The 16,700-nt window shown below is 36.3% G+C and overlaps 1 protein-coding gene across 1 annotated transcript; it reads right to left on the bottom strand.

Moving 5' to 3' along the window:
- Positions 1–7,256: 7,256 nt before the first annotated feature.
- Positions 7,257–15,560, bottom strand: CYP97B3 (cytochrome P450, family 97, subfamily B, polypeptide 3). Its single transcript, XM_059596220.2, has 14 exons — positions 15,310–15,560; positions 15,024–15,204; positions 13,882–13,989; positions 13,069–13,153; positions 12,524–12,762; positions 11,398–11,571; positions 9,945–9,992; positions 9,685–9,744; positions 9,386–9,472; positions 9,144–9,232; positions 8,342–8,433; positions 7,966–8,027; positions 7,712–7,861; positions 7,257–7,610 (listed from the first exon to the last, which is right to left on the bottom strand). Exons 1-14 carry the CDS (start codon positions 15,456–15,458, stop codon positions 7,386–7,388), a joined length of 1,749 nt encoding a protein of 582 aa, XP_059452203.2. The 5' UTR covers positions 15,459–15,560; the 3' UTR covers positions 7,257–7,385.
- Between the last annotated feature and the right edge of the window lie 1,140 nt (positions 15,561–16,700).

The following is a 16,700-nucleotide window of genomic DNA, read 5'->3' on the forward strand; positions in this document are numbered from 1 at the left end:
AATGGTATGAACTGCTGCCAGACCATGATTTCCTAGAACCTTATTTCTTCAATGCAACTTTTCAAAGAATAGTTGATGGAAGTGGAGAGGGGTGCAAGTATGCATTCCTTCTGGACCATCGATGGTTCAGGTACATGTTGAGTGATTTTAATGTGATGTGAGATAATGGAGTACACTCCTATGCTACTTGTTCTAGATACCAGCGCTCAAGGTTTCAATGCCACTGCAATCATGGTAAGTCACTATTTTTAGTTGAAAGGTTTAATCGGAATTTTCTCTCTATTGACTAGGATTTTAGGTGATTAGGAAAGGAACTCACAAAGGCCTAAACTTCAAAGATATGGGAGGAATACCTGTTGGCTGTGATCTTAAGTACTGACAATGGTACTGCAATTCTTTGCAACTAATAGCTGTTTACAGGTGTACCAAAGAGCTTATATTTCTTGAAATGGATGCACGTTCTTTGATCAATATGATTGAATGATGTCTAATTTGTTTGTGCAGTAGCATCCTCTAGCAGACAATCGTGGCAAATGATGAGCGCGGTTCTAATGAAATGATAAGTATCCATGCAGATGGTTTAGACTGAATTACAAACCTGTAGAAGTCATTAGACTTTCATCCTCATTGAATATCTATTTTATATTTGAATTGGGAAAGTAGGAATCTATAAGTTGCTGGTTCTGGCCGTCACTGGTGTTTTTAGAATATAGGTTGAAGCTCAGCTGAGAATTGAAACCAACTCCTGGAACGAAAATGGAAAGAAACTATCCATTTGGATATTTCAGTTTCTTAGTCTAAAATTGCAAGTTTAGAAATACTTTGCCTCGCACCAGTGTAGCTCTTTTATATGTGCGCGTATCCATGAGTATATTTAGAGTAGAATGCTTTAATCATGCAATTTATTTTCCATATCAAATTAATACGTTTGTCATTACATGTCAGATATCAATGAACGAGAGAACCCTCTTCTCTACTCATGTAAGGGTGTATTTGTGAATTCTTGGGGATCATGCTGGTCTTACAGGCGCAGAATATCAACCGAAAATCTCCTTTTAGGTATGCCTGTTGGCTCGATTGAATTTAATACACACAGAGTCTAGTACATAGTTATGTTATTTTTAAAAAGGTTTTCCCAAATCTGTTGCACAAGCATGTCATATACGATGAAATATGAACTATAATAGATGTATTAGAGAATAAACTCCTTTTTTGGTAAGTCAAACCATTCTGCTACCAATTTTCAAGTAGATAAGTTCCTTTTTATCTCACGCCTCTTTTAAAAATGACTTCACTTTTGGCTTATTAAAAAGAAAAAAGGACCTCATTTTTTTGCTCAGTGTTTATCTTCAAGGCTATATGCAACCTTTTTTGTTTCTTTAGTTATTATTTGGAGAAAAACCTCATTCTCTGCTATATTCACTAAATAATTTTTTGAGTAAACCTTATTACTTCATTTTTAACATTTGCGGCACTCAAAAAGCCTAAGAAAACTACCCATGAAAGTCATACCACCGAGTTGCAAAGTAGCATCTACAGCTTTTGATGGCCATTGTTGCTCTAGTTTTGGTTATTTAACCTTTTTTCCCTCCATCTGAGACCTTGAACACAAAATTTCTGTTCCATCACTACGCTAGGTTCACCATGGGATAACGGAAAGGATATCCTTAAAGAGGATATCATGGTCGTTCAAGGAGTTTCATAGATAGGGAAGTTTGAGTAGAGCAGCAATGCAATTTTTATTTCTCTTATACCCAAGAAAGCTGGTGTCGTGGATATGAAGGACTTCCATCCCATTAGTCTAGCAGGTGGTGGCACTCCATCCAATTTACCTAATTCTTGTTGGTGTGGCCAAAAGGATTGAGAAACTTCAGAGACTTTGTGGCGTGGATTTGGTTATGAGTTTCCATTTAGTCAATCGGTTGAAGATTTGTTCTCCGATACGAACTGGTGATTTGGGGTAAGAAATATGTTTCATTTTAATTGAGCTTTATTAAGAAAATGGTTATGGCGTTATGCTATGGAGAGAGAGGCTTTGTGGAGGTTGGTGGTGGAAACCAAATATAATAGCATGACTGGATGTTGGTGTTCAACGGAGGTAGTAGGATCCTTTGGAGTGCGAGTGCGGAAATATATGAGGGGGTGGGGAGTTTTTTCGAGATTTGTTGATATGAAGTGGGAGATGAGACTAAGATCAGGTTTTGACATGATGTATGGTGTGGGGACCAGCCCCTGATGGTAACTTTTCCGAAATTGTTTAGTATAGCTTGATTTAAGGAGGTGTGAGTGGCGGATCAAATGCAGTTTTCCAATAGTAATCTTCAATGGAATTTATCTTTGATGAGACCTGCACAGGATTAAGAGGTGGAATTAGTTACTGCATTCTTTGATTTATTGTACTTTCTCAAATTGAGGCAAGGTGGTGGGGATAAAATATATTGGATCCCATTCAAGAGACGGAAGTTTGAAGTTAGGTCATTTTATCATGTGTTGTCTATTCATGTTGATTCTACATTTTCTTGGAAGAGTGTAGAGCTAAGGTTTCTTTAAGAGTGGCGTTCTTTATATGGACGGCGGCACTAGGGACGATATTGACTTTGGATAATCTGAGGAAGAGGAAAGTCATAGTGTTGGGTTGATGTTGTATGTACAAGAGAAGTGAAGAATCTATAAATCATCTTCTTTCTTTACTGTGAAGTGGCAAAATATTTATGGGCTTTAATTTTCTGTCTCTTTGTTGTAGAATGGGTCATGCCTAGGAGGGTAATAGAGTTGTTAGCAAGTTAGAGAGGTCAGTTGGGGAGTTGAAACTTTTTAGAAGCTTGGAAATGGTACATTTGTGCTTAATGTGGTGCATATGGAGAGAGCGGAATGCAAAGTCCTTTGAAGATTGCGAGATTTCGGTGGAAGAGCTAAAGAATGTCGTGTTCAATTCTCTTTATATATGGATAGTGGCATATAATAGTCTGCATTTTTCCAATTTTTTAGATTTTTGTTCTTCTTTTTCTCCTTAATAGGGGGTTTCTCTTGTGTACTTCCTGTATACTAGGGCTGCACCATCTGTTTTTTTAATAAGATTGATTTACTTACTAAAAAAAAAAAAAAAGCTTTAAATCTCTCAAATTTTCATCGTTTAGTTAATAAATGAGGATAGAAAAACAAGAAAAGAGTAAGGAAAATGAAATATCCCTGTTTCATAGCTCCCTTTCTTGTTTTTTCCAATCATTTTTAGTTTTATGTTGGATAAAAGATATCTCAAATTCAAAATGAGCCTGGCCCAACTGTTGCTAAAGCCTAGTTTATGCTAAAAGGATTCTCAGAATTTCAATCCAACTGAAGAATACTCCTATCTTGGGGTTTTGAACTCCCATCTGATGCCAAAAATCTATTTTTATTTTTATCTTCCTAGTCTAGAATACTAATGTAAAACTTATCTTTCTAGCAAAAAGTTGGTTGATGCTCCTTAAACTAGCATAATTTATTATAGTAACAGTGTTTAACATAGTGAAGTTAACTTTCCTTACTGAGTTATGTCGGATTTGGACCATTATTTCTAGTTCATCGTTGCTTGGTGGTTTTACAAAAGGAAAAGAAAAGAAAGAACATTAATTGCTAGTAAAAGTTTTTCAAACAAAATTATTGGTTTATTGTTACAACAACTATTTTCTGGAGTTTCTCAAAAAAAAAAAAAAAAAAACTATATTCTGTAGTCAATGTTGAGGACAAAACTGTTCAAGTCAAAGGAGCTAGAAAAGTATACTTTTCATTTTAATGTAAATAGAATTAGCTGGTCAGGTAGGCCAAGGTGCTGTCTATGCTGGCAGATGGAAGAATTGCTGTGGTGAAGAAGTCCCAGGTGGTCGATGATGGGTAACTAATTTTCTCACAAATAAACCACTAAAATGTGGTGAAATTATTGGGTTGTTTTGTGGAGACTGATTTTCCTTCCATGACCATAATCAGGAGCTTCCAATGACGTGGCAAATGTGCTTATGAATTGCTGTTGCAAGAGCTCTGCCTTGCAACTCGGCAGCTTCCTTACCCATATATCACAGTGATATCAAGTCTACAGATACGTTCTTAGATGATAAGTAGAAGAGCAAAACTAGTAGAGATGTATATCACTTGCCATATATCAATTTCAAGTACAAGGAGCTTTTGGGTATTTTGATGCATAGTACTTCCAATTAAAGCTAATTTATGGAGAAGAGTAAGTACTACCAAGCTCCTGGATTACCTGGTAATTGGTTCTGGCGGGTGGGGTCAGTTACCCGTAGGAGTTTGATCAACGGTGAAGATTTTTGTACAGTATGCGTTTGCAACGTGCAATGAATCTGAGTAAAGTTCTTCTACGTTATAAAAAAAAAAAAAAAAAAAAAGTAAGTACTACCATATGGAAAAGAGTGATGTCTATAGCTTTGGAGTCATTATTGTTGAGCTTTTGACTAAACCCAATCTCTTGGCAACATGGCCAGAAGAAGGTAGAAATCTAGCCACATATTTCATTCTTCTGGTGGAGAATTGTTTGTTTGATATTCTTGATTCTTTTGTTTGGTCTCTCTCTCTCTCTCTCTCTATATATATATATATATATATATGACAAATATGAGGCTTCTCCTCGGATCACTTTTCAGGTAGATCCGTGAAGGAGTTTGTGGAGGCATGTAAGAAGGCTACATGAGTCAGCATCAATCTTATGATAGCCGGTGAGATGGGTGTTGGTCAAATTTTGCACAGGATTTCTTCGGTTTTTTTGTAATGGCCTCTGTTACCAATGAAAATTGCACATCGTGATAGTGTTTATGTTTCTATAATCCTGTTCTGGCCAACCCATTTTCCATGTAAATATTTAAATATTTTTGTTCTTAAATGTAATTATTTCATATCATAACTATATAACTAGTGAGAGTCTAAATCTCCAATACATATCAACTATACACTTTTTGGCCCAAACGGGGCCGAAATTATCAAGAACCTGGACTCTTCCTTTTTCTTCTTCACCCATCAAAGCCTGCTCCTCCAAACACCATCCAAAATCACACCTTCATTTCCATTTCCACCGCCATCATTGATATCAATTCGGGTTATGAGCCTTGTTAATGTTAGAGGCCCATTTCTTATTTTGTATTTCTTGCACATATGACTGGTTTCTGAGTCTTTCATGGGCAGATAATTGAGTTTTGTATTTAGAGAAAACTTGGGTCCAATTGAAACAAGAGATTTACGTGAGAGGTGGGGTTGGGTTTTGAAGTAAAGGGTCTCTTGCGTCATGCTTTCCATGATTTGTTTTCTCCAAGAAGAAGAAGCAATGGAATTGAACGTTGAAAACATGATAATCTCTTACATTGGACTTTCTCATATGAGGGGCGCCGAAGAGATTGTAGGTAATGTTGATGCCCTAACTCCTAAGTGAGGGTGGGTGGGGAAGGACAACTTAGGCCAACGAGAAAAGTAACTCTTTGGCTGGGTCTTAGTGCATTGACATGTCAACTTTGCATCCGTTTGATGAAATGGATGGCTGTGGTAAATACTATCGTATAAGGTGCAAAAGGACAAAAATATACTTTTCGTCTCTAAATTACTACCACTTTAACACTTACGCCACCAAATCATAAAAAGTGACAATTAGGCCTCAAAAACTATCACTATGTGTCAAATAAGACACTTTGTAAGCAATTATCGTCAAATTGGGCAAAAAAGAGGTCATCTATGGCACACCTGACTTCTTTTGTATTTTTCTTTCCAAAATGCCTTTCAAATTATTAAAGAATAAACGTTGAGTAATGCTACACGCTCACTTAGGTGGCTTTTAAAATCACTATTAAATTAAAATTCAATAAAATTTTATCCCAACTCCAATGATAGTTTTAAAAACCCTAAGAACATAAGGAACTTATGAATCTTAAAAAGTGAACCCATGACAGGAAAAATATGAAGCAAATGAACATAAGGAATCCTCCAAATCTTAAAAAGTGACAATTAGGCCTCATAAGGAACTTATGTTCTTATTTCCTAAGAGCATAAGGAAATAGTTTTATACTATTCCCCAAAATTTTTCTTGAGGTTGGGGATGGTGCTAACATTCATCTTTGGATGAATTTTTGGCATCTTGGTGGCATTTTATTGGAAAAATATGGGTACAGGGTTGTGTATGATGCTCAAAGTAGTGTGGAGGCAAAACTCTCTTCCGTTATTCATAATGGAGATTGGTTATGGAGGCCAGTTAGGTTTGATGCTTTGGTGAAAATCCAAGCCAGGCTCCCTGAAATTAGTTTGAGTTTTAGTGACAAACCTATTTGGACTGCCTCAAGAAAAGGGGTGTATGTTAGTTCAGATACTTGGGATTCTCTCTGGGTGAAAAAAGAGCAACTTGATTGTTGGAAGTTGGTTTAGTTTCCCCTTGCCATTCCTAAGCATTCATACATTTCGTGGCTTACTATGAGCAAAGGCTGGTTACAGGTGATAGGTTGCTCAATTAGGGCTACCAAGGAGATGTCAAATGCTCTTTCTGCAGGAACCAATTAGAAAGCTGTGACCATTTATTTTTTGAATGTAGTTTTTGCTATAGAATTGGGAGATTTTGTTTGTCTAGATGCAGAGTAGCTAATCCTCCTGTAATACTCTAAAAGCATTGCTTTGTCGTTTGGTTTTGGGTTCTGCTGTGTATCATATCTGGTGCACTCAGAATGAAATCAAGCATGCAGGCCATCCAAGCACAAAGGAGCAAATTTTGAAGATCTTATGGGAAGTTCGAACCAGAGCAATTGGGGAAAGGAAGTTTCCAAAAACTAGGGAGAACCTTGTGCTTTGCTCTTTATGGAACTTGCCTGCAGCCTTGCTTTGTTGATGCAGTTCCTACAGGTTTTCTTGCTGTTTGGTTGTCTCTGGTTGTGTTTCTAGTCCTTCGTAAGGGCTTGTTTTGTTTTTAGTTGTTTTAGTTTGCTGTTAGCTGGGTTTTGCAGCCGTGTATTTGTTCTGGTTTTAGTTGGTTTTGGCCTCTGTGAGGCTGTGTTTTTAGCCCGTTGGAAGGGTTTGTAATTGGTGATACTTTGGTTTTGGTTTAGTTGTTTTAATGAATTTGCTTATTCATCCATAATAATAATAATAATAATAATAAAATAATAATGTGTAACATTACTCTTTCGGGTTTTGGGGCGGGGGTGGTTCAACTATCCTCATTTTGCATTTGGAGGAACCACCCCACAGATTGATTTATGATTAAATTTACATGTTTATTCATCATTGGGACATATGCCACAAAATTCAAATCTCACTATTTCTGTGAAAAAGAAAAGAAAAAAAATTGCGAGTCTGTAATTGGTGACAACAGTTATAGTATGCACCATACAATTATTGTCCGAACACGTACAAGTAATGAATCTATGTCAATGGACATCACCTCTCTTTCTTAACTTGCACCACAATCCATTCTTTGTGTGCATTGTTGCCCCGGTGACCAATTCCACCGATTCTGCAGAACCTTTCAACTCCACGTCGAACTTTTGCAGCAACATAGCCAGTGCCACCGTAGACTCCATTAGGGCAAATTGGTCTCCAACACATTTTCTTGGTCCTCCGCCAAAGGGTAAGAAGGCAAAATCTGATATTATCTGATATTGCAACCGTACCCATTAATTCATTTAGTATAAAGAAAATTGTAAGATCATCAAAGTATGCTTGCTTCAATAAAATATGGAGACTATAAAGACACCTCATTTGGATATAATGCGCCAGGGCTTCGAGATGGATCAAAACCGGCCCATCCTTCAATGCCTTCGCTCTCTTTTTGCACCAAAAATCTCTCCGGCTCAAACTCGTGCGGTCGGTCCCAAAAATACGGAGATCTATGGAGATTATATACCTGAAAATTGAGGAAGATCACGCTCAAAACGGAATGAGAAGAAGAATGTTGTAAGCACAAGTGTATGCGCAAGGAGAAAAGGAAATATAAATGTTTCTACGCACAGAAAGGAAGATATCAGTCCCAGCAGGAATGGTATAACCATCTTTGTCACCCTTATGCCCTCCTGCAGAAATAGAATAAAGTTCCATGCTTAACACAAATATCACAAGATTTGTATATATATTTATCAGAATTATTTATGCATGAAAAAGACGAGCATATCATTTGAAGACAGTTCAGTTTTATCAACAAGATCAAATTGTCATTGCATGAATTGAAGGAACATCAAGAGAATCATAATGGAACAGTTCAGTTTCCAAGAACAATGTTCATACAAATTTCGAAGTTAACTTAAAATGAATAGAGAGAGTAACATGTTTGTATAAACATAGGAATAATATTCTCCATCTTTTTAGTGTTATCAGCGAGAGTTAATACCTGGTAATACATCTGATTTGAGAGAACGTCTAATTAGTAGAGGAGGCTGAGGATACAAACGCAGAGCTTCTACAACAATAAGTCTAATGTACCTGAAAGCATGGAGCACAGCATGTCCTAAACTTTTAGGTTCTAGTAAAGGATGTAAGCTCATTCTAGTTAGGTGCTTTCTCTTGCATACTTTTAATGACATATTTCGATTACTTATCAAAAAAAATAAATAAGTAACCCGTTACAGACTTGATATTCAGGTTTGTAACAATTAAAAACATAGAAAACGTACCTTTGTGGTGTATGCAAATTTCAAATATAAATTACTTTTAAGCATTAGTCATTCACACTATTCAAGATTTTTATGTTCTCAATAATGTCTCTAAAAAATTACAGTGTAATATTAAAAATTCAAATAACCTTTATTTTTCTTTCTCTTTTTTTTTTTTTTTTTTTTTTTTTGAATAATACCACTTGCACCCCCATACGGGATTGAATCCTTGACTCTACCCCTTGTGGGTTAAAGAGATGTCATTTAATCCAAAGACCATCGGCTAAAACAAAAAAATTATATGTCCATTAGGCATCAACATGAATAATTATATTGGTGAAACTCTAAAATCAGGTATCTATTCATTCTCACACTTTAACCATATTCCTACCACAAAGTTATGATATATTCCCCCATCTACTTGTTTCATTGTCGCAATTTACTAAAATGTAATTGCATGGGTACCAACCCAAAGGCTTTTCACAACACAATTACTGCTTAATAGAACAAATCCGTAAAAGTATTAGTTTGGTGACCTACTCCAATTTTTTGAGCAATTCGAAAGTTGGACTCCCCTGTCCAAGCACTAAATCAATCTCCGCTTGAGCTTTTCTCATTTTGGAGGGATTCTACAATTTCACAAATAAAAATGAATGACATGGTCACACTGATTGGACAAAAAGTGCTATCGACGAAAAGAAGCCACAGAAGAACTTGAATCCACATTAATTCTCGTGAAACTTACAAAGCCGTATCCAAAAGTTGGAAACGAAGAATCATACTTGTGCAAGCAGGAAAACAGCCCAAGTTAGAACAGCAGCTGTTGTTTCATGGCCAGCAATAAGCATTGTCATCAGATCATCCCTAAGCTGTCAAAAAAACATTGGTGGAAATGATTTTGAACTGTAATCATACATGCAAAAATGAAGAGTGAGAGGAATATAATTGGTCCAAGACAGGTCCAACTAACAAATGATGCACATGTGCGTGGTACACACAGAATAAGAAAAAGAATCTATTCCAATTATCTAGAATGAGGTGATAGGAAAAGCAAATATAGTATGACAGGAAAAATATTTACCTGACGGTCATCGACATCAGCTCCCCGCATATCAACCAAGAAACGCAAAAGACTTGCATCCTGCATACTTTATAGTTACAATGCCATAATCTCAAATTTTGTGTACAATTCCTACATCTACATAGTCATCTTTGCACTTTACAGTTATCTAGCAAATGTAAGTCTGCTGTATTTTAAATAGAGGATAAATACGGAAAAGAGCATGGAAAGAGGGAAAAAAAAAAAAGAAAGACGAATAAAGGTAGAGGATAAATTCCCACCTTGAGATTTTTGTAGTCCCTTTGTTGCAGTTTTTCAACATCTGTTTCCTGTCATAAAAAAGTAAACAAAAACAAGTTCTTGAAACAGGTTATATCGTAAGAGTTTATGCACATGCTACTAAGAACAGGCTAAGCACACAATGACAATCATATATGAAATACAGTTCATTCTACGAACATGTACACCCTCATATGCATTAATGAACTTATTTAGGAAATAAAATATGAAGGAATAGAATTCATCACATTTTGCTCGTCCAATAGCAATTTGGTATGGTTTTCCATATTAATGAAGAATCATTTTGGAGATCCAGAACTAGTATTGCATCTTCCAGTATCCCCAACCTTCACTACACATTGAACCTCTCTTAGCTATTGGAAATGCATTGATTGCAAGAGAAGTCTCAAGTAGAAATAACATCTTAGACATACTCACCTAAAAGGGTATATAGCTAGTTCTTAAAACCAAAGAATTTACAAATTTCAAGGTCCTCATCAATCCCTCAGTTCTGAAAGAATACCAACCTTTTAAATGTCACTGTGTGCATTAAGAATACACTACCACCTACAGTTGACACAAACTCTTTTTCCACTTGGATTATGATTTGCATTATCAATCTTGTTTATTTTCTAATTTTTCAAAGAATACAAGGAACCATCGAGACTTTTCTAACAGGTCTGAGTTTGTTCAAACATAGACGAGAAATTACAATTATACATGATCCTTTAAATCCTCAGGAGTGAGGCCTTCTTAACCTCCTTCAAGGATCCTCTCATGCCATTCCCTTATTGCTTCCTTTCTTTATATGATAGATAATCTGCTTCCCCAAGCCTCAAATTTTAAAAAAACTGAAAAAAAAAAAAAAAAAATGGAGCAGATACATTTGAAACTTGAAAGACTCCATGTTTAGTCTGTTCCGGTAAATTCTCAATAAACGATGGATCTTAGTGAAGTAAACTATAAAAGGGAAAGATGTTTCAGTGAATTAAACTATAAAGGGAAAAGAGAAAAACAGCAGATTTTTTTGCTTTGTTAGAGAGAAAAACATAACATTTTTAAATTACCATCAAACAAAAACTGTCATGTTTTGCATACAGAACTCATTCAGGAATTTTCCAGCAATCAGAGCACCCTGATAGCGTTAACATGCTAACTGTCACCGATAGTTATTTTTGTAGCACCCTGGAAGAATAAAATGCATTAATGAAGTAATAAAATATTGTCATAGTAAATGCTGTAACCTTTTAGCACATTTCAGGCTTTAAAGTAAATAACAGACATAGTACCTTCCACACATTGATAAGTTCTTTCAAGACAATTAATGGATATTCAATGTCTTTCAAATGTATACAAATTACTCACATATATACTAAACCATATTCACATCATTGCCTATTTAAACAACATTCGATCTTCAACTCAATCTGTCAAAGAGCAAGAGTATCTTCTCACCTCTCGGGTATCTTTTGCATTTCTGATGAGTCCATCAAGACAGTCATTGATAACTCTAAGGTCCTTCTGGAACTTCCGCTGCCTGGGGACAATCCACCTTGCCAAAGGAATATTCCAATACGGAATGTAGAAAGTAGATCTGTGCTCAGCTTCAAAAAGAGTGCCATATACTGCCTGAAACATATTGTTGAAATAGCCAATCAAGAACCTCATACCACTCAGCTTACATGAATGCATACACATTCTACTGAAAATTTTAAAAAAGGAAAGGTGATGCTGTTATTCGAAAAGAACATCAGTTTCAACTGACTACACCTAGATAATTATTAAAAGACCCAATTGTCATTGTCTATTCACCACAGAGATAAGAAAACAAAAATTTTCCAGTCAGACGCCACATTTGAAGATGTTCACAAGCTACCTAAACGTAAATCCAAACAGTGGTTCCAAGTGGAACCCCATACCATTATATGAATCCCAATGCAACAGTTAGGACAAGAACCAGATATCTGCAATACAGATCTCCAAAACCCATCCCACCCAACTCTTTCCCTCTACAGCAATGAAATTTTACTTCACTACAGTGGCTTTCTATTAGGAGTAGGATTATAGCTCATTCATGATAGAGCTATTTCGACTAGAAAGGCATCCATAAATAGTTAGACAACCCATATTCAAGGATAATAGCAAGGAAAATCTAAAAGTCCATATAAGACATTGACTACAAAAAGAGGAAAATATTTTAATTAAACCTATCATATTTTTGAAGAATTTTGGAAGCTAGTGGGTCAGAGTATCTCACAATTCAAATGTTGTCACACTACTGTTCTTTTGTACAATTGCAGTTTCTATTATGATTTAGTAGAACAGCTACGGTGAAGAAAACCCAAAAAGGCATATCCCATAAATGATAATTAAAAATAAATGACGAGACAAGAAAAAAAATCTTGAAAATTTAATCAGCCCCTCTCACTGTGGAAGAACAGTAAGAAGCGAGAAACATTGTCCTTCTAATGCAAATTATGAGATGCATGTCTTTCAAATAAATTACCACTGTTAATAAGAAGAGGAAGAGGCAAAGTAGCTGTAAAATGAATACATACCATGACAGAACAGATGGGTATACCTTAATTACAGGAGATTCTTTAGTAACAGATCCAAAATCATGGTTGAAGACACTAAGACCAATAATGTCAAGAGCCAAACTAGAAAATTCTGCTTCAAGATCCAACTCTATTGTCTTCCTTCCACCCAAATTCTCTCCTTGTAGAAGCTTCTCAAATTTCAGTATTGTTCTTTCTGAACAATCAGTAAATATCTTGACCATAGCTTCCAAGTATAAGACATGGAACCCAGGGGCAATAACTGCAAAGCATTTTGAAATATATTAAAAGAAGCAGGTACCAACACGTATTAACCATGAAAAAACCTCTTTTTTCAAATAATGGACTACTAATGAAACAACTGATGAAGAATTAATATAGAGTTACAAACTGCATAGACTTCTATTACTAATCTTAGCAGGACTTGGACCCTCAATCTAGAAAATAGTGATACACTAAGTTGCATATCACCAAATGCCATACTGAATGACCCAATAACTGAGGTACTTTGGTTTTTTGTCATAAACTGAGGTGCAAAGCCCACAGTACAAAATTGTTACTTGCTTACCTCTTCTCCGCAGCTTCCAAGTGTCAAGGTCAGCAGGTATAAGTCCTTTACCCATTATTGGTTCTAGGATATCAGCTAGGACTCCCTAATTAAGTTTGCAAGAAGTTGAGTACAATAGATTAGAATACATAAATGATATGCAGAAAGTACTTAAAAATAACATATAATTCAAATTAAGCTAATTCCCAGAATGGTCAGACATAATACACCTATCTGTATTCGTAATGGTTGGAATTCATATAATAAGGCATCATCATCTCTCTTCTTGTGATAGATCGTTTTTCTCAATTAATTTGCACTAGATATTAACCCGAGGAACCAATTGGGACAAACTAAAACTAGAGCAACCTCGGAATGACATGTTGGCAAAGGTTCAAAACAATGTTTGTCAAGAAAAAGAAATAAGATCTCCATTAGGATCATCACTATTGTGAGTGCACTTGTGAGTGTTGTGTCCCACATTGAGAAAATATAAAAGAAAATAGTGCTTAATATACCTAAGTAGACCTTAGCCCATTAGCTTAGGCTTTTGGGTTAGAGTTGTGTTCAACTATGTATATTAATGTACTCTTGGTAAAAACTCCATAACCGCTTTATCTCCCAACAATCACACTGTCATTGTATAAATTATGTAAGTTATAACAAGAGATACGAATGAAGCAGTCTTATACACAAATAGACCAAATAAGAAAGTTCATGCACGATCGTGTAGATGGATGGCATTTCACATAATAATCATAATATTGACATCAACGCTCATAATCTAATTGGCAGGAGGGAGGTCAAGTCCAGAAGCATAAAATGAGGTAGTACCTTGTCATAAGAAAATGCATTTTCTCGAAGAATGTGTCTTGCAACAATGGGATCTGATACAACGACGAATGCTTTTGGCCCAAAAGCAAGTTTATAGACGGAGCCATGCTGCCAAATCCAACAAATTCACAACTAAGAAATATCAAATAACTAAGGCAAAAAGCACACATAAGGAAATGGGAGTCAAGGACACTGAGGTTGCAATTCAATAATGTGATAAAAATATCAATCTGGTATATGCAAGGGAACATCCAACCAAACCACTGCACTGCCACTCGCCTCTGTGTCTGCCATACAACCGATAAATTTAAGGGCATGTTTGATAAACGGAATAGTCATTCCTTTAGGAATAGGAATGGGTATTACTGGGAATACAAGAGGTTGAAATGTAATGACCTTTCCTATTCTGTCGTTTGGTGACAACACACATGCTCTTACTATAATCAAACCAATATTCCAAAAATAGCAAATAATTATTAAAACAAATCCTGGAAAATTCTCCTGGTGGCTAAACACCCGCACAAAACACGGGGATGGTCGCGACACCCCCGAAGACCCTTGTGGTGGACCCCCAGTGGCCGCGACCACCCCCAACGACGTTTAGGTGGTGGCCGCGACTACTCCTCAGTCATGCGGTGTTCTGTAAGGGTGCTACCCATATAATTCATTCAGTTTTCCTTTTTATAAATTTGGGTTTGAAAAAAAACTAATAATAAAGATAGTGTGGGTTTTTCTGGAAAACACAGTTTATTCATCGATAAATAGCTAAATAATCATTCCCACGGGAATGGATATTCCAAGAAATGGCATGCAACCAAAGTTTATTCATATAGTATAGCCATTTCATTCTAAGGGTCTATTCTGCATACCAAACCTTCCCAAGCAGTGGCAGATATAAAGGGGGCTGGCGCTCCAAAAATTTTTGAAAATTTTTTTTCTAAGGGTAATGTTTTTAGTTTTCTTGACCCTAACCCCTACTTCACCTTCTCCCACTCCTCCAAAATTTTTTTTAAAATTATTATTTTAGTTCCGCCCCTCCTAATTCGAATTTTTAGATCCGCCACTGATTGCACAACTTCATTCAGAAGAGTCCAGGACCAATCAATCTCATTCTAAGGCAGTTTTGTGGAAAAGGAAAGTACCTCTAAGAACCAGTCGTACAGTGAATAGAAGAGAGGCCTATCAAACAAATCCGTGACAGCACCTTCAGCTATAGGCATAGACCCTACACTTCCCCCGCTCAACAAAGTGGTAAGGAGATTACTCGCACTGTCCACTAGATTTCTTTTCGTTTTTGGCTCATCAGTCCTTGTCGATTCACATCTACAACACCATGAAAAGAGCTCTAAGCCGCACAAGCATCGCATAGAGAGAAAATATTGCAAAAAAAAAAGAAAAAAAAAAAAAAAAAAGGGAACTGTGAGGCACCTAACAGCAATCGGTTTTGGCTTAGAATTAAGGAACTGAGTTGTAGTCCCGAAATATGAGGGTCTTCTGATACTGAAAAACCCAGGATCAAATCTCTGACAATTGCCATTACCCAAAGCTGGAGAGAGCCAGAAGAGAGGAGCAGCCATGGCCAAGGCCAAACTTTTGGGTTTGAGAGGTGAGTGTGATTGTGTTGTCACTTGTGAACATAGTGGAGCATTGTCTGCCAGGAGTTGTGGTTGTATAAGTGGAGCATGATGCAACATCTAAAAGATATTGATTACAATTTGGGTTTCCCTTCCAATTCGATAACCAAACATTTTCATATTTTCTTGAATTCAAAAGTCAAAACTGAAAATAAAACTAGAATTATATTATTTTTAATGTTGTCGAAAAATAATTTTAAATATATATTTATTTGAGAAATATTAGAAATTTCAAATCTTTTACCAAGAGATGAATATCAAGATTATATAAAACTTATTTATTGAAAATGTTCAAAACAATTAATAAGAAAAATGTTACGGATAATGTTATGTATAGCTTGATTTTATCAAGTCTTGTCCCGTAGGCCCATTTGTTGTCTTTGGCTTTTAGTGCGCTAGTAATATTTGACTCTCCTTTTACAAGTAGGCCATGTTTAGTTTGCGGAATAAATCTCTGAAATTGAATAATTATTCTTATGGAATAATTATTCTTTTGTTTGGTAATAGTCTATTCCTATGAATAATTATTTTCATGAAAATAATTAATCCCTTACAAAAAGAAATAGATAATACTCTAAAAAATGAGGAATAGACAAGGTTTTCTCTCAAACTTAAAAAACTTCAAAAAAATAAAAAGGTTAAACTTGTGGATGGCTACACCACCATCGGAAGGCCTCGTGGTGGACCACCAAGGCCCTCTAGGGGTGGCGCACCCACCTCCAGTGGCATCGAGGGTGGCTAAGACCACCTCGATAAGAATCTAAGGTGGCCTAGTCACCCCGAATGCCACCAAGGGTAGTCGCGCCATCCCTAGAGGGCCTCGCCGGTCCACCACTAGGCCCTCTGGGGGTGGTGCTATAGTGCCTTGGGTAATTACTAGGTTGTGATTAACTTAGTCAAAGGGTTAGCAAAGGTTCTTAGGGTCTTTCGGACCCATTTGGAGGAGTTTTTAGGGGTTTTTCAGCACTAACCAAACATTCGCCAAAAAAACCACCAAACGTTCAGGCCTAAACGAAGAAGCTGCTAGGTAAAAGTGGTTTTTCAGCCTGTTTCTCATTTCAACCCCGATTTGGCCCATTCCAAAGCCATTAGAAAGATAATTAGAAGGGGAAGAGTACTACAGGCTTTTCAAGCCACAATTTTCAAAGAAAAATGATAAAATAAATAAACAAATGGGAAAGGGAA

This window comes from Corylus avellana, chromosome 5 (assembly GCF_965113065.1).
Source record: "Corylus avellana chromosome 5, dhCorAvel1.hap1.2, whole genome shotgun sequence".
NCBI classification, from domain to species: Eukaryota; Viridiplantae; Streptophyta; class Magnoliopsida; order Fagales; family Betulaceae; genus Corylus; species Corylus avellana.

Coding starts and splice junctions, on each gene's coding strand:
- CYP97B3 (XM_059596220.2), bottom strand. CDS start 15,458: ATGGCTGCTCCTCTCTTCTGGCTCTCTCCAGCTTTGGGTAATGGCAAT. Junction 13,990..15,023: donor TGTACGACTGGTTCTTAGAG/GTACTTTCCTTT, acceptor TGGATTTGGCAG/CATGGCTCCGTCTATAAACT. Junction 7,862..7,965: donor GGACTGATATCTTCCTTTCT/GTGCGTAGAAAC, acceptor CTCAATTTTCAG/GTATATAATCTCCATAGATC.